This window comes from Xylaria bambusicola (genome assembly GCF_022495145.1).
Source record: "Xylaria bambusicola strain CBS 139988 unplaced genomic scaffold F5B22scaffold_38, whole genome shotgun sequence".
NCBI lineage: Eukaryota > Fungi > Ascomycota > Sordariomycetes > Xylariales > Xylariaceae > Xylaria > Xylaria bambusicola.
In genome coordinates, this window is record NW_025953591.1 from 299,682 (window position 1) to 322,904 (window position 23,223).

General features: G+C 49.8%; 8 protein-coding genes across 8 annotated transcripts; 5 read left to right on the forward strand and 3 right to left on the reverse strand.

The window, feature by feature from the left end:
* Positions 1 to 158: 158 nt before the first annotated feature.
* On the forward strand, positions 159 to 8,176 carry F5B22DRAFT_658101 (uncharacterized protein; the record flags this gene model as incomplete). The annotated part of the gene is made up of 3 exons (XM_047980098.1): positions 159 to 743; positions 802 to 6,708; positions 6,773 to 8,176. 3 exons carry the CDS (start codon positions 159 to 161, stop codon positions 7,952 to 7,954), a joined length of 7,674 nt encoding a protein of 2,557 aa, XP_047828505.1. The 3' UTR covers positions 7,955 to 8,176.
* Positions 8,056 to 10,000, reverse strand: F5B22DRAFT_325760 (S-adenosyl-L-methionine-dependent methyltransferase). Its single transcript, XM_047970740.1, has 2 exons — positions 9,540 to 10,000; positions 8,056 to 9,479 (listed from the first exon to the last, which is right to left on the reverse strand). Exons 1-2 carry the CDS (start codon positions 9,837 to 9,839, stop codon positions 8,286 to 8,288), a joined length of 1,494 nt encoding a protein of 497 aa, XP_047828506.1. The 5' UTR covers positions 9,840 to 10,000; the 3' UTR covers positions 8,056 to 8,285.
* A 92-nt stretch (positions 10,001 to 10,092) lies between these two features.
* Positions 10,093 to 12,230, reverse strand: F5B22DRAFT_616708 (uncharacterized protein). The gene is made up of 4 exons (XM_047975602.1): positions 11,377 to 12,230; positions 11,207 to 11,311; positions 10,765 to 11,144; positions 10,093 to 10,712 (listed from the first exon to the last, which is right to left on the reverse strand). The coding sequence occupies exons 1-4, from the start codon at positions 11,545 to 11,547 to the stop codon at positions 10,304 to 10,306; spliced, it is 1,065 nt and encodes a 354-aa protein (XP_047828507.1). The 5' UTR covers positions 11,548 to 12,230; the 3' UTR covers positions 10,093 to 10,303.
* Positions 12,231 to 12,654: 424 nt separating this feature from the next.
* On the forward strand, positions 12,655 to 13,979 carry F5B22DRAFT_638009 (O-methyltransferase-domain-containing protein; the record flags this gene model as incomplete). The annotated part of the gene is made up of 2 exons (XM_047977522.1): positions 12,655 to 12,879; positions 12,945 to 13,979. The coding sequence occupies 2 exons, from the start codon at positions 12,655 to 12,657 to the stop codon at positions 13,977 to 13,979; spliced, it is 1,260 nt and encodes a 419-aa protein (XP_047828508.1).
* Positions 13,980 to 14,336: 357 nt separating this feature from the next.
* On the forward strand, positions 14,337 to 20,186 carry F5B22DRAFT_325952 (uncharacterized protein). The gene is made up of 4 exons (XM_047970742.1): positions 14,337 to 14,983; positions 15,041 to 15,320; positions 15,371 to 15,976; positions 16,030 to 20,186. The coding sequence occupies exons 1-4, from the start codon at positions 14,694 to 14,696 to the stop codon at positions 20,041 to 20,043; spliced, it is 5,190 nt and encodes a 1,729-aa protein (XP_047828509.1). The 5' UTR covers positions 14,337 to 14,693; the 3' UTR covers positions 20,044 to 20,186.
* Positions 20,100 to 20,872, reverse strand: F5B22DRAFT_326087 (thioredoxin-like protein). The gene is made up of 2 exons (XM_047970743.1): positions 20,643 to 20,872; positions 20,100 to 20,560 (listed from the first exon to the last, which is right to left on the reverse strand). Exons 1-2 carry the CDS (start codon positions 20,697 to 20,699, stop codon positions 20,156 to 20,158), a joined length of 462 nt encoding a protein of 153 aa, XP_047828510.1. The 5' UTR covers positions 20,700 to 20,872; the 3' UTR covers positions 20,100 to 20,155.
* A 762-nt stretch (positions 20,873 to 21,634) lies between these two features.
* F5B22DRAFT_658107 (uncharacterized protein) lies at positions 21,635 to 22,970 on the forward strand (the record flags this gene model as incomplete). The annotated part of the gene is made up of 2 exons (XM_047980099.1): positions 21,635 to 22,223; positions 22,308 to 22,970. The coding sequence occupies 2 exons, from the start codon at positions 21,635 to 21,637 to the stop codon at positions 22,547 to 22,549; spliced, it is 831 nt and encodes a 276-aa protein (XP_047828511.1). The 3' UTR covers positions 22,550 to 22,970.
* Positions 22,664 to 23,107, forward strand: F5B22DRAFT_648971 (uncharacterized protein; the record flags this gene model as incomplete). Its single annotated transcript, XM_047979101.1, has 1 exon — positions 22,664 to 23,107. The coding sequence occupies one exon, from the start codon at positions 22,664 to 22,666 to the stop codon at positions 23,105 to 23,107; it is 444 nt and encodes a 147-aa protein (XP_047828512.1).
* Positions 23,108 to 23,223: the final 116 nt, after the last annotated feature.

Genomic DNA, 23,223 nt, shown 5'->3' on the forward strand with positions numbered 1-23,223 from the left:
TATAAGATGAGAGCGAAGACTATCTCATTCATAGGGCTTTGAGTTACCAGCCCGGATATACTGGGTGCTACCGTTTACCTGTCTGCGACACAACAAAGCTTAACTAATATTGTTTTTCTCTCGTTACAAACCTCCCGAGAACCATATTCCCACTCGTCATGGATCCAATCGCCGTCATTGGATATGGCGTAAAGCTGCCACAGGCCATCGATGATGATATCGAGCTCTGGAAGACCCTGAAGAACGCTCAGAATGTTATGACTGATTGGCCAGAGTCCCGCGCCACTATTGACTCTTTTCACGACCCATCCCACGTAAAGATCAATATGCTATATGGCCGTGGCGCGCATTTCTTAAAGGACGACCCAGCCGTATTTGACGCACCGTTTTTTTCAATTACTTCGAACGAAGCGATAGCAATGGATCCTCAGCAACGTTGGGTCCTTGAGACGGCGTACCATGCTTTCGAGAATGCAGGCATTCCGATCCAAAGTTTGCGTGGCTCTAATACTGCAGTCTTTGGTGCGTCAATGTCAGATGATTACTCAAGAATTCTTTCCAAGGACCCTGACATGGCCCCTAGAATGGCTGCTACTGGAATTGAACCATCTTGTCTGCCGAATCGTGTGAGCTGGTATTTCCATCTCCGAGGACCCAGTGTGCTTATCAACACGGCATGCTCTGGGAGCTTGATCGCTCTTGATCAGGCATGTCAATCCATGCACTGTGGTGACTCATCTATGGTACGCTGAGGTCCCTACACGATTCCTCTGATTGTATCCATGCTGATAGCCGTAAAAGGCCCTCGTTTTTGGTTCTAGCATGCTCCTGAGCCCTGAGAGCTCATTGATGCTAGCGAACATGAACTTCCTATCGCCGGACAGCAAGTGTTACAGCTTTGATCACAGAGCGAATGGATATGGGAGAGGTGAGGGTGTTGTTGCCATGGTACTGAAGCCACTTCGGCAGGCGCTCCGCGACGGCGACATGATTCGCGGCGTGTTGCGCGCAACAGGAGCAAACCAGGACGGCCGAACACCCGGCCTGACACAGCCAAGTGCTGAAGCCCAAGAGCTACTAATCAGGCATACCTACAGCAAGGCAGGGTTGTCTTTTAAGGAGACGAGATATATCGAAGCGCATGGCACAGGAACACCTACTGGGGATCCCATCGAAATGAAAGCGATTGGCAAAGTATTTCGAAACTCTCGATCGGCTAACGAGCCGCTACTTGTGGGATCTATCAAGGCGAACATCGGCCATCTGGAAGGCGCAAGCGGACTTGCCGGGCTGTTAAAGACGATCCTTGTACTCGAAAAGGGGATAATTCCGCCCAATGCTCTTTTCGAAAAGCTGAACCCAGCCATTGACGCCGAGTTTTACCACTTGGCTATCCCAACTAAGAGCACCCCGTGGCCAACGAGTGGCGTTCGTCGTGCGTCTGTCAACTCTTTCGGCTTCGGCGGATCAAACGCGCATGTAATAGTGGACGACGCGCGCAGCTATCTTCGAGACAATTACCTACTCGGGTATCATAACTGCACATCCCAAGACGCCGACGACGTAACCATCCGGTCAGATAGTTACTGCGATCAATCGCAGGCTTCAACCATACAATTACTCGTCTGGAGCGCTGCCGATCGTGCCGCGATTGGAAGAGTCCTCGAGTTGGCCCAGAACTACTACAAGGACTCGGTTTCTGGAAACTGGAATCAATTAAACAGGCTGGCATACACTTTGGCGGTGCGTCGAAGCCACTTACCCTGGCGGTCGTTCGCCATCATGTCAGATATCGATGCATCTTCTCAGGATTCAATGCTTCTACACTCCAAGCCAATTCGCGCTTCTAGCAAGAGATTGGGCATTGCTTTGGTTTTTTCCGGCCAAGGTGCACAGTATCCCCGCATGGGGGAGGGCTTGTTGGCCTATCCTATCTACAAGCGAACGCTCGACCGTGCAGACACGGTTTTCTCGGGACTGGGGTGCCCGTTCTCGCTGTTCGATGTTTTGGAAGACGAGAAACGGATTTACTATCCAGAAGTGAGCCAACCTCTGTGTACTGCTATTCAATTAGCACTGGTCGAGCTTCTTCAAAGCTTTGGCGTCAAACCTACCGCCGTTGCTGGCCACTCATCAGGTGAGATCGCGGCTGCATATACCGTCGGAGCCCTATCATTCGAATCAGCCTGCAAGGTAGCATACTATCGCGGCAAATTTGCCCAGATCCTCAAAGGCCAAGCGCAGAGAGGCGCAATGCTGGCAGTGAACCTTACAACTCACAACGTTCAGAACTACTTGAACTCTACTGAAGGACTTGCGCCAGGTTCAGTACACATCGCATGTGTCAACAGTCCCCTAAGTCACACGTTGTCTGGTGACGAAGAAGCAATCGAGAAAATCAAGACTAGACTGGACCATGAGGGCATATTTGCTCAAAAGCTCAATACCGGGGTAGCGTACCATTCCCCCGCTATGGGCGTCATCTCCCATCAGTACCTATGCCATATGGGATCTCTGAGTACTGGTTCTCTCAATAATCGGATCACAGTGGTCTCGTCTGTTACAGGTGCCGTCGTGGCACCGGAGGCCATGTCAACGGCCAAGTACTGGGTTGACAACTTGGTCTCCCCAGTGCAGTTCGCAGACGCAGTGGTAGCAATGCTAAATCCTACGAACCTCAAAGTTGGAGCTGACGCTGTCACTGATGTTCTTGAAGTTGGTCCCCATGCTACCCTGCGTCGTCCAGTCCTCGACATCGTGTCAGCAGTGGCGGCAGAGGAGCCAGTCCAATACCACTCCACGCTACATCGCTCAAAACCGGCACTGCAGTCATCTATCAACGTAATGGGACACTTGTTCTGCCAAGGTTACCCAGTCTTGGTAGATGTTATAAACGGGCGCGGGCCAACTTCTAGGATGGTTCCGCTAGTTGAATGTCCTTTGTATCCATTTGACCACTCACGGAGATATTGGGCTGAGTCACGCTTAAGCAGGGATTTCCGTCTACGGTCGCCCTCTGTCGGGTATCTTCTCGGTAGGCCTTCTCATGACTGGAATGCACTTCGCCCTACATTCCGAAACTGGTTGAGCGTTGAGTCAACTCCGTGGCTTGGGGACCACGTCATCAGTGGCCTGACAATATGCCCTGGTGCTGGCATGATAGTCATGGCTATCGAAGCGGTGCAATGGGTACAAGGGCTGAGTTTGCGTGCAAGCGACATTGCGGGCTTCTTGATAAACAAGGCGGTTTTCATTAGTCCCATTCAAATCGCCAAGGATGCTTTGAACCCCACAGAAACCTATCTCTACCTGCAGCAGGCGGACAAGAGGGGCGAAGAGAGATCGGACCGCTACACGGTATCTTTATTCTCATATCACGATGCACAGTGGGCTGAGTGCTTTCATGCCGAGGTACAAGTCCAGTATAATGAGAAAACGGCATCTCCAATCGACGGCGGCCGTGAGAGTCAATTGAAATCAAAGCGCGTGCTGGATGCATACAAAGATGCAGAAGCTTCATCATCAGTGTCCATACACTCAGAACTTTTCTACGACTTCCTAAGAGGGAAGGGATTACATTACGGACAATCGTTTCGCCTCCTCCGCAATATCCATTGGGACACCCATGATACCTCCACGGCTAGCATAGCTGTGCCGGCGGTTTCCAACTGTGTTCGCGGTAGCCCCGTACACCCGGCTCAGCTGGACGCTGCGGTTCACCTAATCCTGGCACAAGTCTCTCAGGGCATGACCAGCAAAATGCCGACCCTTGTCCCACAGCAGCTCACCAATGCTTGGATTTCAGCTACCCCATGGAATACGGTCGACGGTAGTCGAGTTGACGTGGTTTCTGTTGTACAGCAGAAAACTATCCGTGGTATCCAGGGGTCTATTGCCGTTCTGGCTCCTGATGGTAACCCTCTTCTGTCGGTCGAAGAAATGGCTATGGTTCCCGTTTCGGGGATTGATGATGTAGATGCCGTTGACTCCAGGAGCGAACCCAGAAAGATTTACCAGATCCAATGGAAGCAACAGCTCAGCTCACTGAATCCTGTCGAGCTTCAGTATTCTAGCGACGTCACAGACTCCGCCCCCCCTGCGATACATTCACCTGGTTTGGATATGGAGTCTATCAACTCTTTCATGTTTAAAGCTGCTAAGCATGCTGTCCACGTATCTTGTAGGGAGGATGGAAAAGGAACGGCTTTGCCACCTCATTTACATCGCTTTCGAAGATACATGCAACAGATATCCAATTTAGACTTATATCAGGACATCGATGACTGGGAACAGACTGCATCGTGTTTTGCCCAAGTGGCGCAAGCATCGCCGGCAATGCGACTCTTTGCATCGGTCGGGCAGAACCTGCCTTTGATACTAGACGGCAAGTTCAATGCCTTGGAACTGATTTTCTCAGCTGATGTCGAACGGTTCTACGACGGTGTTTTTACTGAGCTTTGCGACCATCGTTTCAAAAATTTCATCGAGCTTGCTTCGCATGAGAACCCCGGTCTCCGTATCCTCGAAGTTGGCGCAGGCACTGGCGGTATGACACATCAAGTGTTGTCTGCTCTACATGAGCAAGAACAGCGAACAGGGTGTCCTAGTTTCGTTAACTACACTTACACCGACATATCCCCGGTATTCTTTGAAACAGCCAAGTCCAAGTTCTCTAGCTTTATCGACCGTCTTGTATTTAAGAAACTTGATCTTGAACAAAACCCGTCGAATCAAGGATTTGAAGCTGGTGGGTATGATCTGGTTATAGCTGGCTCTGTCCTCCACGCTACGACTCGACTAGAGGCGACCTTGGCGCGAGTCAGATCTTTGCTTCGATCAGGTGGCCATCTTGTAATGATAGAGATTACATCTACAGCGAGCCTATGGGCCAACCTTTGCTGGGGAGCACTACCCGGCTGGTGGCTTTCAGAAGAGAGTTGGCGCCAAGACGGACCACTCGTCGATCAAGATACATGGAATAAACTACTCCTTCAAGCCGGATTTTCAGGACTCGAAATGAATTTTGGATTGGAGTACGGGGTTAGTTTTCTCACATCGAAAGCCATCAAGCTTGAGAAAGTTTCTGCCATCTCTTCTTTTGGTCCTGCAGATCGCCGTTTAGTGCTTCTTATTACCCGATCCAGCGACGAGCAGGTAGCCGTAGCCGATAGTATATCGGAAAAGCGGAACAATACCAAGATCTTCTTCATTGACTGCCTTCTAGATGAATTGACGACAGATAGCGACATGGTAGTCTCTCTTCTTGAAATTGGCAACTCGTCGCTCGCGGCACTTACCGAATATCACTTTCTAGCCCTCCAAAAGTTGATGATAGCTGTTCAGGACTTGCTCTGGGTCTCCACATCAACGCCGATGGCAGAGAATAGTCCAATACCTTGTCCCTATGAAGGTATCTCAACTGGACTACTCCGTGTCCTTCGTTCCGAACACCCTACCAAGCACATTGTATCTCTCGTTATCGAGCCTGCGCGAGACGACACCTGCGCGAAGGCATGGGGCCCAACAATGCTTGAATCGTATATCAAACAGATAATGCGCAAATGCTTCGAGGGCCTGGAGCAATCGGCTGACTCGGAATTCATTGTCCGAAATGGGAGGCTGCATATTGGGCGCTTGGCACATGTGGCAGATCTCGAAGATGAGGTCCGATCCTATATCAAACCTCGAGTGATGAACGAGCCTTGGGGCCAGGGGCCAGCTTTGTCTTTAATGGCTTCTACACCAGGACTCATAGACACATTGCGGTTTGTTGAGGACATACAACATAAAAAGCTAATAGGTCCCCAAGAAGTTGAGATCAAGGCAAAGGCATGGCCTATCTCCTTTAGAGATGTCTTCATCGCTCTAGGACGTTTAGGTACCGAGGGGCTCGGCTTTGAGTGTGCTGGAACGGTTACTCGTGCCGGAGCTGACACGGATTTCCAGCCAGGAGAACGCGTCTGCATGGTAGTACCAGGTTGTATGCGTACATATCCACGAGCGCATGCTAGATCCGTTTTCAGGATACCTGATACTATGTCGTTCGATGATGTTGTCGCGGCCCTGAACCCTGGAATGACGGCTTATCAAGCTTTAGTTAACACGGCACGCATTAAAAGGAGCGATAAAGTTCTGATACACTCTGCGGCGGGTAGCACCGGTCAGATGGCTATATGGCTCGCTAAACAAGTCGGTGCTGAGATTTTCGCAACCGTCGGCCATGAGCAAAAGAAGCAACTTCTCATGAACACATTCGCTATCCCAGATAATCACATATTCTATAGCAGAGATACCTCTTTCGCGGCCGGAATCATGCGTGTTACGAACGGCTATGGGGTTGACGTGGTTCTTAACTCACTTTCTGGAGACAAGCTTCAAGCAACGTGGTCGTGCATTGCACCCTACGGCCGCTTCATTGAGATCGGCAAGATGGATATCAAAAACAACGCGTCCCTCCCGATGGCGTACTTCGCAAAAAACGTGTCATTCTCGGCAATCGACTTGTACCACATCGCACAAACCGACCACGAGCTAACCCACGATCTAGCACAAGCTATAATTAACATAGTCGCACGAGGCAAGGCAGCATGCCCGCAGCCCTTGCACACCTATTCGATAACTAATATCGAGCAAGCCTTTAGATTCATGCAAAGCGGCCGGAATACCGGACGTATCATGATCCACGTCAAACCAGAACACCTAGTAACGGTAAGAGTTCCATATTATGCCTTTGGCCTAGGAACTTAACGAACTGACCTGTGCTATCACCTAGAAATTCATCACTAAGAAAGCTACATGGCGTTTAGATCCCTCTGCAGTCTACGTTGTTTCGGGTGGACTAGGTGGTTTGGGCCGTGAGATCTGCCGATGGATGTGCGCCCGCGGCGCGAGAAAGCTCCTCGTACCATCTCGCTCAGGAGCCTCGTCTCAGGGTGCGGCAAGCCTTGTGGCGGAGCTAGAGCGCAACAACATAGACATCAAAATCTCGAAGTGCGACGTCGGATCTCCAGATGACCTTGCAGCACTCCTTCAAGAATGCGAAAATGAGGGTTTCGCGCCCATCAAGGGGTGCATTAATGCTTCAATGGCCCTCCATGATGCCGTCTTCGAAAGCATGACCCACGATCAATGGGATACGACAATACGGTCAAAAGTGAGTTCGTCGTGGAATTTACACTCCCAACTTCCCCATGACTTGGACTTCTTTGTCTTGCTGTCGTCGCTAGCAGGCATATACGGTAGTCTGGCACAAAGCAACTACGCCGCTGGATGTACGTTTCAAGATGCGCTTGCACATAGCCGAACGGTTCACGGCATTGGTAAAACCTCCGTCAGTCTGGATCTAGGCTGGGTTAGGGACGTAGGGATTGTCGCAGAGCATGAGGAGTACCGGCTGAACCGCAGCCATGCCCGAGATATGAAGCCCATCGATGCGGCAGAGGTCCTCGCACTTCTAGATATCTACTGCGACCCCGAAGCAGCTCCTCAGAAACCATATGTTGCTCACAGCCAAGTGCTGCTCGGCGCGGTCACACCTTTGGACACGTATCGCGAAGGTCGGCCTCCGGCCGTGTTCGAAACAAATCCGCTCTTCTCAGGCTTCGTTGCGGCGACCAATCTAGAAAAGAAAAGCACTGGATTATCAGTTTCAGCTGACGGAGACGACACGAGGATGCTATTCCAACAGGCGACAGAAGCCAGCGTCCGTATGGGCATCGTTGAGAGGGCGTTGAAGGGCAATCTAGCTCGCGCCTTGGCAGTGTCCATTGAAGAAGTAGATAGTCACCGGCCGCTATCGCATTCTGGTGTCGACTCCTTGGTGGCATTAGAGCTGCGCAATTGGATCCGTCATGATTTCCAGGCGACAGTGGCTGTGTTCGAAATAATGAATAATGAAACCTCAGTCATGGCATTAAGCAAGATGGTTGTGGAAAGGACAGAGAATAGGGGCTAGCGCAAATGGTGACTTCATGTGTCTTCGGCGCTGCTCGGTCACCGGTCATCTAGGTATTATGATGGGGCAACCCCATACGATTTAGAAAGTTTATTCGAACCTCTGGCGGTCCTGATAGGGACTCAAGTGTATTCCCGATATAAGCTATCCTGTATGAGCGCTATCCATGTAACCGTCACTCACTGCAGGCCTAGATGTACGAATTCTCCGATCCGCTGCAGCCCTCTCTTCCAAGGATTTCAATCAGGCCATACGCCAGGGTCTAAAACCACCAGGTGCTATTGATGATGCATGAGATATTACCTACTTATGTAAGTAAGAAGTGAACCAATCAGTCTTTGGTACAAGCTATCAGTAACTGCTGAGTGTTTGCTTCATCAGAATTGCCACTAGAGTGCCCCATGGCTTTGAAGCCAGCCTTCTCAAATGCGTCCATCCAGACTGTTGCAGGTTGGATGGCATAGCCTTCGTCTGCTAACCACCAGCCATCAAGCAGTCCAAAGCATATATCATACCAATCGATCGGACGAGTTAGTTCTGAGAGAGCCAAGATACCTCCAGGTCGCAATGCATCACGCAAGCGACGACAAGTTGCTGTGCGATTTCTTGTAGCATGAACAACGTTAGTGCCAACGACGATGTCAAATTGTCCGCGGAAGTATTCCGGCAACTCTGCTTCAATGTCCAGAACTGCAAAGTTCATCCATTCAGTCTCCTCCCATCGGGCTTTAGCCTTGTGAACGAAAGAAGCCCCAATATCTGTAAAAGTGTAGTTTACCTGAAACTTGATATTTGCAAGAGCAGCAACGAGGGGCGAAGTGGTACCGCCAGTCCCAGCGCCTATTTCCAAAACGCGAATCGGCGTTTGAAATGTCGTAGCCATTGCCTCTATGAGACTGAGAAAGAACGATACCAGCTGTTCTGTATGAGCTGCCATCATCGGGGCGTTGCGATAGAAGTTGTCCATAACCTGTCTTGATTCGGTGCTGCCAAATAGAACCGACAATGGGTCGACTTTGCCACTTAAGCACTCAGCGAGTCGAGGCCCGATCAGATTCAAGAGCTTAGCTTCACATTCAAATGAAGGATGTTGGACCCGAAGCTGCTCGCATAGGTGCGCGGAGGTATACACATCAATGCAATCACTTCCCCGCAAGACCTTGCCTCTGCACTGCCTGACGATATAGCGTGTTTCTAGGACATCAAACAGGCGCTTGACTAGACGTTCATGCTTCGGAATGTGGGGGATTATAGGCATTTCTACACCCTGGGGGTGCTCTGATAAGTTAACACCGAGGGTAATGAAGGCTTCATTGATGTAGGAGAGGAGGAGATCTTGCTGGAGGGGCGATACAGTACTCCAGTAGTCTGCGAAGCCACTTCTACGAGAAGCCGCCTCATATATAGAGTTTGATTGCGCCAGAATCTCGAGTGGATCGTATGAAAGATCAAGAGAAGGCCTAGTAACGAGGCGCTCTTGTGCTGCAGCTGCTGCTTCAACTGTAACATCGGTAGCACTTCGGGACTGGTTCGGAGACGAAACATTAGCTAGTGAAGGCGCTGCCAGACCAGATCGGACATTCACGTTGTTTCGGCCTGCTGACTGAGCTTTTGTCGACGCCCGGTGGAATTGCTGAGCATGCCCCGCAAGCGTATTGAGCGAGGCTTTAAATAGTTCATCTGGATGGACTTGCAGTTGAACTTGTAGGAGCAGTGCATTTGCTAGTTGGACAGCTGCAATAGAGTCTAGGCCAAGTTCCTCGAGTGACGAGTCGGGTTTGAGAGCCGAGGGTTCAACGTTGATGAAGCTGCCTATTAGGTCTTTCAAGACGCCTCCATCAGTTCGAAGAACGTTGCATACCTCAGTCTCTCCGATGGACTCCATCGTATTGTTTTTCAATTTTGTAGCTTACTGATTATGCTCAAGTATATACCGCTCCGATATCGTGGGTACAGAGGCGAAGAATGGATGAAGTGGGACAGAGGATTTAATGGATCAGGCCACTGGAGGGGCATTTTTGTCTCACAAAACTGATTAGAATTACTATGCTTTATTGAAATATTATTTTACATTGCATATCTCAGATTGTACGTATTGGAGAAATCAAATGGATAACATACTCAATGAGCTACAATCTCTCATAATAAACGCGCATAGAGTTAAACCAATTATCATAGAACATTATGCATGATACCCCCGTTACTCCCAGGATTCAAATGATTCTTTATTACAGTAAAAATACACTTATAATCATTAAACATACGCGATTCAACTTTTATCGACCTGTGCAAATGAACCTCGTCACAAACCGTAATCCTTCAGATGCTTGTTAACCTTATTCAACACTATCACTCCACTGGTGGCGGCCATACGCTAAGATCACGCGTAACCATAATGCGATTCATCGGGATTTCATCTCCCTCTTTCGAAGAGTTGTGGACGCCGCCACTTGCTGACCACAGCTGGCTGGTATCGGACTGTTCCCGATCCGAACTTCCAAGTCTCTGTCGGGTGCGAGATGACTGTCTACCGTAGACGTAGCTTCCGTCTTTCGAACCCGTTTGAGATTTGGAGGATACAATACGTCTATCAACGAAAACGCGGAAGAGTGGATATATGACAGGCATACAAGCACAGGTTACCCCCACGTTAACCTCAACTGTTGAGAGAATAGCCACGGTGATGAAGTTCCACGTTGCATCCATTGTGTTAATCTTGGCGTTGAATATGACGCGGAGAAGACTAATGACAGTGGTACTAGATAACACATTAGCAGGCTTCCTACGGTCGCTATGGATCGTCAACTAACATGGCCGCAACAAGAAACAGAGCGATCAGGCCAAGTTTGCGCGTCGTAGACAGCTTCAGGCTCCATAATAATGGCAACGGTAGAGCGATGATTACGGCATCGGCGAGGATATTCGGTACATTCGATCCAATGACAAAAGCGGAGAGACTGAAGCACTTGAAGTCGGGAATCGTCTTGTCCCATGCAGCTGTAACAGGCTGGCATTGGAAGATAGTTGTAAACAGGACAGCAATACCCCAAGCTAGAACAAAGACCATCATGGCGTAACACGCGTTCTTAAAATGCCGATTGACGTTGAACAGCCGCAGATAGAGTGTTAGGATCGAAAGTTTTATAAGCGTAACGTCGATCGCGTAGTAGAGTTCGCTTAGGTACGTGTACTAGAATCACATGAATTGTATAAGTAGAATTTCCCGGCATTTCTCGCAAGGCACGTACGTACCATGAGATATGGTGCGATGCTCGCCGGCGGCACCACTTGGATGTGTTTACCCAACCCATTGAGTATTGCTTCAATGAGGAATGCGAGTTGCACGATACACAGCGCCTAGGATCTTGAGTATCAGACTGTAACTCTGACTTGATGCATGTTATGTAGGAGTATAGACTTACAACGGCCACGAAAATCAGCCAATCGTCGAGTCCTATTTTTTGATGTGTAACCCTTCGTGCGACTATCCTCAGTGTAACAGCAATCAAAGGGAGGACGGTGAAGATGATGAATATGGCAAGCAACTGAGGAGCTTGGTCTCTAGCCAGCTCTTCTTCACTGAGGGGAGCCATGGAAGGCTGGGAATTCACTCTGGCAGTATTATCATTCGTGGGTTTGATTCCGAATTCACATTCTGCTATCAGTTACATATTGTTATGTGGGGGTGACGACCTGTCTATAATGTCTACTGATGCGGCGACCAAAGGCGGTTGGTCAGCGATAAGAGGCCAAATATGGCGCAGCCAAGCTGTTACCAGTATGCAAGGCGAAGAATGTGCCATTCGAGAACGACTTTGCAGAAACAACCCTCACAGGGTAAACTGCAAACAACCCCCTACAGGAACCTAACCCAGTTGCGGCGCCACGCGCAGAGCCATTAGATATCTACCTACCTACTTGGGCAGGAGTCGTTTGAGACAGCTTCAGGTCCAACCTCTTCGCCATGGGTGTGCGTGTTTATACTACGCCTTACCTGAGTTTGGTCACGTTCTAGACTGAACCAGGCCTTGTCGTCGGTCTTGGTTAGTTAGTCTATAGTGTAGTGTAGTTCGCGTAAAGTCGCCAAGTTTACCTGATATGAACCTGTTCTCTGACATCCTGCACCGGAAGGATGAGTCCGAGTGTTCCTAGTGCAGTTACGGCGACCCGGACATGGGTCCTTGCAACTCTGCCGCGCCGTACGTCGCTTTATCTAATGCATGCATTTCACTCCTCTCTCTCTCTCGTCACCCTCATGCCCCCACGACTGGATTGTTGGTTGAATATTATCTGATGATATACGGGCCCGAAGAGTTCCGGAAGGATCGGACACCGATATCACACGATTCAGGTTAGATCCTACTGGTTCATGCAGGTAAGACGCGCCATTAATAGTTGGTACTATAGTTTTCTAAGACGTAGTTGTATGCATTCAATCTCAACCGACATCTACCATTCTCCCATAGCCATCCAATGATACTATTGCGCACACTTGTTAGTTTTATTGCTGCTGTTGGCCTCTATCATCGTCATCACACCATGAGAGGCAGCATATGCTTGGTTGCCAACTCCGTGGTGATGTCCGGAGCCAAATTACGCCTGAGAGGTCTCGTTACTTAAGCAAGCACACGCCGACGTTGAGCTTCCATTCCAACGACTATAGTTGCTGCTGTGTACCAGGCACCCCGACCTACTTCAATATGCCGTCCTTAACCTCTCTAGCCGAAGGGCTTCTCGCTCGAGCAAAGAAGCTCGACGCATATCTTGAGGCCCACAATATTCCCTACCCGTCCTTTGACGAGGACACGCTCGATCAGCTCCCAAATGAGCTCCAAGATGAGCGCTGGGCACTTGGGAATGACGCCAACGAACTGAAGCAACTGAGCCGAGGCGCGGCGCATGCTACTTTGGATTGTGCATTGGGTGTGAGTAACGACATATGCTACCCGAAGACTTAGGGAAAATAAACATTAACGCTCGTCGAATTTAGTGGAGTGACGCTCTCGGTCTGCGCGTCGTATACCATTATAAGCTAGCCACCGCGGTGCCCCTGAATGGCAGTGCCTCATATGCCGAGATCGCCGCCACATCTGGCTTGAAAGAAGACTTATGCAGACGGTTCATGCGTATAGCCATGGGCTTCCACGTCTTTACCGAAGATCCGGAGACGCAGCGTGTACGGCATACCGCGTCTTCTAGGCGACTGGCTACGGACCAGAGTTTCTCTGACGCTGTTGGCCTTGAAATAGAAGATCTCGGACCTGCATCCTCCAAGCTAATTGACGTATGGGAGAAGTTCGAACAGAACACGGCTGAGCCCAATCAATCTGCCTTCAGCATGTTCAACGAGACCGACAAGCCCATCTTCGCTTTGTTTGCGGGGCAACCCGAGAGAGCGCGGCGCTTCGGAGGGGCTATGCGCCACTTCACCAAAGGTGATTCTTGGGATCTGCGACATATGTTGACCTCGTTCGACTGGTCGTCCATTGACCAGCCTGGCGCGCAAGTCGTGGACATAGGGGGTGGCAACGGCCAGATCAGCCAGTATCTTGCGCGTCACACAACCCATGTGCATTACATTGTTCAAGACCTCGCCTACGTAGTGGCCCAAGCGCCTTCACAGCTTCCTGGTGAATTCAAAGACCGTATCGAGTTTGTCGAACACGACTTCTTCACACCACAGACTATGGAACCACCAGCCGCGTTCCTAATGCGCTATGTCTTGCATAATTGGGCTGATAAGTACGCAATTCGTATTCTACAAGGTCTGGTGCCGGCGATGCGCAAGGGTACGAAGGTCCTGATCTATGAATACGTGCTTGAGGACCGGCCGGTTACAGATCTCACCGGCCGTTTTGGCTTTCAGATGGACGCTATCATGGCGACTGTCTTTAACGCGCAAGAGCGGACTGCTGCTGAGTACGAGCACATTCTCAAAGAAACAGACTCGCGATATGTAGTGGAGGCAGTGTGCCGCCCTGAAGGTAGTACCATGAGTATCGTACAAGTCGGATGGTCAGGCTAGGTGGGAAATGTGACCGTTGTAGATTTAAAGCTTATAGGTTTCAATCATGTTTTGATGTATATGTTTGGCTCAGAATATGACATAGAGAGAAGTACGTGCTGATCAATAGCGGCCCATAAGGCCGGTGCTTGAGAATGTGAACCATGTAATCTTCCGATCATGATCGTCACACGCGTCTCGTGCGTTAATTCGTGATGAACCAGAGACAGTCTCAGGTAGATCTCGGTGCGAATTGTGATCGAGTCACTCTGGTTTAACTGACTAACCCCCACAGTACCTACTATTCCCTCCCACTAATTGGATTACTTTGGTATCGTTTATACCCCTTCTCCTTCTCCATTTACAACGCTACGTCGGGAGATTTAAGCTACACCTATGCCTAGATCCGGAAGGGACCCGAGTCACAATGCGAAGTCGTTAGTTTGGGACTATTGCATGCACGTTACTCTTAAGGCAACAACATGGCTCGGGTAGATAGGAACTTGGCGAAGGATTTTATCGGTTACATCGAGCAAGGTCCACTTCTGAAGGTAAGACGGTGGTACATTTCGTCACTGTCAGAAGATATCGGGCCGGAATGGGGCTCGGTGATGGCATGTCCGACTGTATAATACGGCATTCCGCTCGCCCAACTACACGAGATTCGGGTAACGGACGGCACATATCGACAATAGAGGGTTATACGCTTCATCGTTCTAATTGGGATCGGCTAACATGATGCCCACCGCCAATATCTTCTTCTTCGGCGATCAATCCGTGGAGCCGTATGATTCCCTGATCGACCTTATACACGAGATACCAAATTCGGATCTGCTTGGTACTTTTCTGCGTTCCTGCTTTGATGCGCTCCAGGCTTCTGGTACCTGCCTACCTCTCGAACATAGGTGCCTTTTTCAAGGGCGAGATTTCGCCCAGCTGGTTGATCATGTCCAAGCACTTGGGGTTCGTGATGCTGCAATAGCCTCTGTGTTAAGCTGCGTAGCTCAGCTGGGGTGGCTATTAATGTACAGTTTAACTACTCAGCTCATCCAGGGATGGCGTTGCTGATCTTTCATCTGCAGACATCGTGAACATAATAGGGGGATTTGGTTACAGGCAGAACACACAGCGGTTGGCATCTGTACTGGTGGCTTGGCCGCTCTGGTCGCCGTCACAGCGTTATCAACCGGCGATGTTCTCCACCTAGGTCCCGTAATGGTAGCAATCTCCCTCCGGTTAGGCTTCGAAGTGTCACGGCGCAGTTATGCGTTAGATGCCTCCCCTGGATCATGGTCTGTAGGAGTATCCGGGGTTTCTCTAAAGACCGTTGAGCACGAACTGCGTCAGTTTCATGGTTCTCGGGTTCGTTATTGTATCCTTTCTTTGAAATCGCCACTTCTAATGGCCAAAAGCTTCTTCCAGATGTAAAACATATCTATGTCAGTGCGCATTCAGCTTCATCCGTTACCCTGAGTGGGCCGCCGACCTTGCTTAGAGAATTCATTTCATCTGAAGCCCTTCGCAGTTCCCGTAGGCTTACTTTGCCAATATACGGGGCCTACCATGCCAAGCATCTTTCTCTGCCGGATTTGGATTACATAATGGGTGATTCGCCGCTTCTTGAACGGCCTGTCGCATGTGGTGGTTTGTTACTTCGCGCGAGGATTGCTCAGACCCAATCTTTTCGAGAGTTGTTGCGCCTAACTCTTCAAGATATTCTACAGCAGCCTATAGATATTGATGAACAGATTCAAGATATCTCTCACCGCGTCGCTACCTTAAACGTTGACCTGACATCAATAGGACCGGCTCGTATGAGCAGCCTCGAGCGGGCGTTGAAGCCAAATACTGTCTGTCGGTTTGGATCCCGTCAACTGCAATCAGATCAAATTAATCCTCATCCTCTCAATACCAGTGAGTCAATCGCCGTGGTAGGTATGGCTGGCAGGTTCCCTGGGGCGGAGGATGTGGATGAGCTGTGGAAAGCCTTGATAGGGGGCAAAGATCAACATCGGCTTGTAAGTTCAAGGTCCATTACGCAGCTCCTTGCTGACATCTTTTAACCATGTAGATACCAATCGAACGTTTCGATATTAAGTCTCATGTCGATCACACAGGTAAAACTAACAATACTAGTTTAACACCCTACGGGTGTTTCTACGACGGTGTAGGCAATTTTGACATTGCGCTGTTCAAAATGTCACCTCGAGAGGCGGCCCAGACAGATCCTATGCAGCGGCTTATGCTGTTAACTGCTTACGAAGCGCTGGAAGCCGCTGGATATTATGACACCGGTGATTTAAGCTCCCGTCCAAAGAATGGCACATTCTACGGCGTCGCGGCCGATGATTACCGTCAAGCCAACTCTAGCCAAGACGTTGACATCAACTACATTACTGGAGGAACGCGAGCCTTTGGACCGGGCCGTGTCAGTTATTACTTCGGTTGGGAAGGCCCTAGCATGAGTGTTGACACGGCGTGCTCGGCCAGTGCTGTAGCTATGCATCAAGCCATTACGAGTCTAAGGCGCAAAGAATGCGACGTCGCCCTGTCAGGAGGCGCAAACTTATTGACCTGCTCCGATATGTTTGCCGGGCTTAGTCGTGCTAGATTCGTCAATAAGACAGGGCCTTGTAAGACTTTTGATGAAACTGCAGATGGCTACTGCCGGGCGGACGGCTTTGCAAGTGTCGTGTTCAAACGGCTTGACGACGCTATTCGCGACAAGGACAACATTCTTGGAGTGATCCGGTCTGTGGAAACGAACCATGCAGGCACAGCAATATCTCTCACCCACCCTGAAGCCGACACCCAGATTGCACTGTTCAGAAGCGTTCTCTCTACTGCAGGAATGACCATTGACGATGTTGACCACATTGAGCTCCATGGCACTGGGACACAAGCTGGCGACCTGGCGGAGTCAACGTCCGTCGCTGGCTTGCTCAACAAACCACGCCCCAAGCATCGTCCCCTGACTATCAGCTCAGTCAAACCTAATGTCGGGCACTCCGAAGCGGCTTCCGGGGTTACTTCATTGATCAAAGGACTGTTGATGTTGCAGCACCAGACTATCCCTCGACATATTGGCATCAAGACACGTATTAACCCTAAGCTCCCCGCGTTCGGAGACTTAGGCGTAGTGGTGCCTCAAGACAATATGTATTATCCTGCTCTAGCTAAGGATGGCAAGCGGCGTATGCTAGTGAACAATTTCAATGCTACAGGCGGGATTACTGCTATGCTGCTAGAGGAGTACAATGAGACCGGTACTCCTAGTGCCATAGATTCAAGGACACATCATCCCATAACACTCTCAGCTGCTACACCAGAAGCGTTAAGAAACATCTTGATGCGGCTCCTGGATTACATACATAACAACCTGGCCGTAAACCTCTCACACCTCTCATACACACTCACGGCGAGACGGTTACATCACAAATATCGCTTCGCGTGTGTTGTACAATCAGTAGATGAGCTGCTCCAGATGCTTAAGGTAGAGCTTGAAACAACAGGAGCGAAACGGTTAAAGACGCCGCTGAGCGTGTTTGTTTGCACGGGCCAGGCCTCTGCCCTTCCTCGAGCACAGGTCCTTTTTGAAACAAATGCTACCTTCCGGCGCCACATATGCCATTCAGACCAGCTGTGTCGCAAGATGGACCTGCCTTCTTTCATTGAGGTTATCGCGAACGAAGGCTTACATTTTGGGTCTGCCCAACTTCAATTGGCTCTTGTTGCGCTGGAGATTGCACTGGCAGCCCTATTCGAATCCTGGGGAATTCGTCCTGAGGCTGTCATAGGCCACAGCCTAGGCGAATACGCAGCCCTTTGCATTTGCAACGTACTTAGTCTCGCTGACACCCTCTGGCTCGTGGGAAAACGCGGTCTTCTCCTCGAATCGGCTTGTAGAATCAATGAATATACCATGGCAGTCGTCGCTATCTCGGCTGATGAGGCAGCCAAGCTCCTTCAGGTCTTTCCTCAATGCGAAATTGCTTGTAGTAATTCGCCTCAGCAGACAGTCTTTAGTGGCAAAGTCGCAGATATCGATTCACTAATGTCCCATCTAGCGTCAGTGAATGTCAAAGCTACGAAACTGCAAACGTCATACGGTTACCACTCAAGGCAAATGGATAGCATACTCGAAGACTATCAAAAAATAGCTCAGGGTGTTTCGTTCCAGAAGCACACCATAACGTTCATCTCCTCACTCCTTGGTGAGGCAGTAGCAGATGAGAGCAAGCTATGCGCGGATTATCTGTGTCGACAGACTCGGGAGCCTGTCCTGTTCGAAAAAGGTCTCCATGAAGTTCAGAAATTGATAGGGAGCGACCAGAAGGCTTTCTGGATTGAGCTTGGACCTGCGCCAGCTTGCCTACCCATGATTGCTTCCACTCTTCAAGTAGAATCAACGGCATTGGCTGCGATACTCGATCCAAAGAAATCGAACTGGGCGACTGTTAGCAGAGTACTAAGCATGTATTACGCTGTTAATGGATCCGTACGCTGGGATGAGTACCATAAGGAGTATCTCGATTGTTTACGATTGCTACAGCTGCCGTCGTACCCTTTTGACCTGAAGCGGTACTGGATTCAGTACGATGGCGACTGGATGATTCGGAAGAATCAGAAACTGCTACGCGATGACGTATTACCTTCTTCGCGTGCGAAGTTGGAAAGCTCTACTTTGCATCGCGTCGAAAGCGACTTGACCGAGAGGGGTGTTCGGAAGCTCACTTTTTCCACTGATCTTGATGGAGCGGAACTAAAAGACCTCCTACAGCGGTTCAAAATTGGTGGGGATATGTTTGTCCCTAGTTCGATATTCGTTGACATGGCTATGACTGCTGCTGCTCATCTTCATGAGAGGCTAGGCGTCACTTTCAAAGCTATGGGAGTGCTAGATCTGGAACTTCCGTTGGGATGTCCGTCAGGAAACCTATCTTCACTCAGGACAGTAGCCATGCAGCTCCTTAATGATAGCAACGAGGTCCGAATTGCTATCACAATGTACGAGTGCGACGAGAGAATAGAGCTTGCGCGATGCAGGGTACTTGTCAGTGATGGTGAAGACTGGGAATCAGAAGCCAACGGCAATGCGTATCTATATCATTCCCGAATGGATGTGCTTCAGTTCCTCATGGCCAACGGGCACACAAGCTGTATAGTGGGAACAGATATAAGTCCCTACATCGCATACGACCGCGCACTTCCCAGTATCAAAGAAGTTATTCTCAGTACCAAAGATCTCGAGGCTGTTGGAAAGCTTCATATCCTACCCGGCGGAGGCGATTACAAGTGCAACCCGGTGTGGCTCGAAGCTTTGATACAGCTTGCAACTATTACGCTCAATCATGAGTTCAAATCCCGACATGACTGTCACGGCTGGGGTAAGATGCAGTACCTGATGCCTTTGGTACCCGGCGACACTTATAATGCTCACATTCGCTTGGAGCCGCGTGGCCTGTCTGGCAAAAAAACTGGCGACATCCATGTTATGAGCTCATCCGGACACGTGGTAATTGTAATCAAGCGTCTGGTTTTCCGCTCAAGCGAAAAGAATACCAGCACCACGCCCAGTGCGAGACAAACGCATAGGGCTCACTATGTGCCTGCCGTGAACCACCCAGAAAGTGTCGGGCAAAGTTCTCTTACGGAGAATTCGAGACAGACGGCTATTCTCCTCGAGGAGAAGCATGGGAATGATGGCATTGAATCGAACTTCACAGCAGATTCTCACGGAATGAGCCCTAAAAGAGGCATGCCGAACAAGCTCGCCAATTCCCCACAAGCCTCCTCGAGCGCCGACGAGCAGAAGGATCCTCGAACCCCAATTTCAAACGAGGGATCTAGAGTCGACTTCGAGGCAATCATTGCCATTGTGGCCGCTGAGATAGGTGTTGACCCGAGAAGCCTTACGGACGATATTGCACTACAAGACCTCGGTGTGGATTCAATTATCGAATTGTCAGTTGTTGCACGTCTTCAGGAGCACTTGTCAGAACCCCTTCCACCAGCCTTCTTGATGAAATACAATACCATTTCAAAACTCAAAGAATTCTTCTCCAACTCAGTTGGTTCCATGTGAATGACCAGGCGCCAGAATAGACGTCGGCTGTCTGGGTAGTTGATCTTGGTCTAGTCATTGAACCCAAGGCCGGTCGCTCTATCCTGATCCCCCAAGCCCTAACAGGGTTCACTCACTCCATTTCCTTCTTCTTCTCAACTCCGACCTCCGCAGCCAAAGCCTTAACAACAGTCTCGAGCGCGGATTTATTCGCGCCGCGAACCCTCTCACCCAGCGTCTGGCCATCTCGGAAGAACATAAAGGTCGGCATAGCGGTAACTCCAAATTCTGCCGCGACATCCTTCACATGATCGACATTAACCTTGGCAAACGCAAGCTTCGCCGGGACGCTCCCATAGTCCTCGGCGAGTTGCGAGAAGATTGGGGCGATGGCGCGGCAGGGCGGACACCAGTCGGCATAAAAGTCAACGGCGACATACGGCGCAGACGCCAGGAGGGCGCGCAGCTGCGCCGCCGAGGTGATTTTATGGACGTTACCCGATGTCTCGGGGATGGGGGACCGGTCTGTGAAGAAGATCTTGGCGAGGCAAGGGTGTTAGATTTGATAAGGTACCCAGATAATGAGACAGACTAAAGCTTATCGGGATGGGGACACGTACTGCTTTTATGAGAGTGTAGGCAATGAATGCCAGGGCCAAATATTGAAAAGCGCCCATACTGGAATGAGGTTTATCTTTGACTGAGACTAGTATGAAGTTGTTTAAGAGTGGCTGGGGTGAGTGAGTGAGCGGAAAAAGTGAGCCGTAGGCCCGTAGATGAGTGACACGATCACGTGACTATGGAGTGTAATTTGCATGGGTATTGTGTGTCAGCAAACAACATGACGAGGTTGGGCACAACCCGAGACCCCCTTTCAACCTTGTACCTAATAATATGTTGTCAACCAGTTATTCTCTAGAAAAGGCAAAGTAGAGTGACTGGTTACAGTTATTGTGAGGAGTTGAAGCCTCTCGCTGTGATTTGGCCGCCTATCTACTATGTCGACTTTCTCTGCAATCTCGCTAGCTAGAGTATCACCTACCACGTTGTGTTTCTCTGGATACCTCAGTATTTCTCATAAAAACCCTTAAGAACACCGTAAATAAGAATGAACACCATGTAGGCCTAATATCGACATAACAGCCCCTTCAAAACATCACATTGCAATCAAATTCTGCCTCACCAGCTGGTATGTGACTACCCGGTCTCTTGTAAAAGGCTGCCAATCTTTACCTTCTCAATATTCTTTGGAAATAGGGCATCTACTACCTCACTGTGGCGGTACAACAATGCCATTGGTTCCATTGTTATAGCTGCCCTCCCATAGTAGCTGATAAGGTGGCGGCTTGGTGTCAGGGTCTATGCACTGCAACACTAAGAGCTCATTGGAGCATACTTGCGCCGTGCGGCTTCCTGTTAGGCGAACAGGCTCTTCTCGTGCTGATCTGAGTACTCCTCGCCCCCTCAGGAATTGGACCGGGGTAGCAAACGAGGCTCTGAAGAGGGGGTGAAATGCACAGACATAATGGTTAGAGACAGGCACCATTTTCGTTTCTTATCTACGCATCACTGTCTATTAAAATCCCATACAGACTCATAAATGTGATTCAACATGGTTTCGATTTCCAAGTTCAACACAGCAGTCTTGTCCATGCCCAATGAACTGACAGTGGCGGCTGCGAACTTCAACCTAGACTTTTCCTTGATGAAGGTAGAAGCGCCGAAGGAGTTCCACGGAGTCCGAGATGCTCTATCCACCCATCGACGCGATGCGGCAGAGGAAGGCCAACCTCACATTACAGCAAGGAAGCTTAGGGCCTTGTTTGAGGCTATTGTACCACCGATTCCAAATCTTATTCAAGCTTATGGGAAACGTGCTTCTGAAATCTCATCTCGTTCAGGGGCTGCGGCCCAGAAAAGCTCTCATTTCGGTCTCTTCACGGCTCAGGTCGGTATAGACGGCACGAGCATTTGGGCAGCTGCAACCCCTGGGCGAGGCGCTCTCGCAGTTCATTTACTTGCTTGTATGTTGGCAAGAATCTGGAAAAGCCACGAGGCTATCTCTCTCTGGGTCGACCTTGTTGAGCAATGGAAGCAAGAAATTGACAACGTTTATAATAACGGAACTGCGACTGAAACGGCTGCAATTATGGCTTCGAGACAGACCTTTAGCAGGCAGCAATTGGCTTGCTGGGACAGCAGTACTCGGTCATGGCTCTAGACGGTAGATGTCGATAGGCGGCTCTATTAGACACAACTAATGCTTATCATTAATAACGTCCGAGTCCCTGTCAATCAACTTACAGACCCTTATAAAAGCGTAGTCAATGCTTGGACCTCGGCCATGTGTGCCATGGAACTTCTAGTTCAAGGTATTCCTCAGCAGGTCCAGGATGGTTCTGTGCTGTTGGCGATATCATCATGGCATCTATATCCCAACATGGAGGTCTTGGTCGACGGGGTTAAGTCTGTTGATCTCAATGACGAACTCATGAAAGGAGGACTTATCACTATCTCGGCTCACTGAACAGCAAACAATAGGGAGGGCGTTTTCTGGTCCTTACCCCTGTCTCGAATGCGTTATTACTCCTCTCCCGTCGTAGCACAGCGTCAGGTTTCATGGGAAACTTCTCGGATCACAATGGCGGAGTTCTGGATCATCGTCTTGGGCATAGTTATTTCGCAATGGCAGGATGGCTGCGCCGTCAGTACCGAGAAATGCTGTAGCTTTATCATCCTTCTTTCCGAATGCGTCAACAAAAACGACTATTCTGTCCCCTGGCTCAATTATCTGGCTGACGCGGCAACACGGTATACTAATGTCAAAACTGTCGATCGTAGCCAAGCTGAGAAGCTGCTCAGACTAGGCATGCGAAGATGCAAGTTCTTTCTGAACGACTCGGGCCTTAGTCCCCCTCCATTCTTCGGCCTTAGCTCTTTCTCAATTCTTATGAGCATGGTTCCTGAGGTAGAAGAGCAGATCAAAATCATGCGCACAATTGCCCAGACTCTCCAGGCCTCAGACCAAGATGTACTCATTAGATACATCAAGAAGATCCCAGAGAGAGTCGGCTTCCGGGCGTAATAACTGTCATTGCTTAACAACAGCACTTCCACGATCATCGCCTCACGATGACCACAAACCGTCAACAAAACGTCAGCGCCGCGGATCCATACTGGGGCATTGTCGTTGGATAGTGA

Excerpts from the sequence above, each read along its gene's own strand:
- F5B22DRAFT_325952 (XM_047970742.1), top strand. The coding sequence starts at position 14,694 with ATGATGCCCACCGCCAATATCTTCTTCTTCGGCGATCAATCCGTGGAG. Across the intron at positions 15,321-15,370 it reads GTCAGTTTCATGGTTCTCGG|CTTCTTCCAGATGTAAAACA; the intron begins GTTCGTTATTGT and ends AATGGCCAAAAG. Across the intron at positions 15,977-16,029 it reads GCAAAGATCAACATCGGCTT|ATACCAATCGAACGTTTCGA; the intron begins GTAAGTTCAAGG and ends TTAACCATGTAG.
- F5B22DRAFT_326087 (XM_047970743.1), bottom strand. The coding sequence starts at position 20,699 with ATGGGCGCTTTTCAATATTTGGCCCTGGCATTCATTGCCTACACTCTC. Across the intron at positions 20,561-20,642 it reads CCTACACTCTCATAAAAGCA|ATCTTCTTCACAGACCGGTC; the intron begins GTACGTGTCCCC and ends TGCCTCGCCAAG.
- F5B22DRAFT_325760 (XM_047970740.1), bottom strand. The coding sequence starts at position 9,839 with ATGGAGTCCATCGGAGAGACTGAGGTATGCAACGTTCTTCGAACTGAT. Across the intron at positions 9,480-9,539 it reads AGTCAGCAGGCCGAAACAAC|TCCCGAAGTGCTACCGATGT; the intron begins GTGAATGTCCGA and ends TCTCCGAACCAG.
- F5B22DRAFT_616708 (XM_047975602.1), bottom strand. The coding sequence starts at position 11,547 with ATGGCTCCCCTCAGTGAAGAAGAGCTGGCTAGAGACCAAGCTCCTCAG. Across the intron at positions 11,312-11,376 it reads GGCTGATTTTCGTGGCCGTT|GCGCTGTGTATCGTGCAACT; the intron begins GTAAGTCTATAC and ends TCAAGATCCTAG. Across the intron at positions 10,713-10,764 it reads CTGTTTCTTGTTGCGGCCAT|TACCACTGTCATTAGTCTTC; the intron begins GTTAGTTGACGA and ends TGTGTTATCTAG.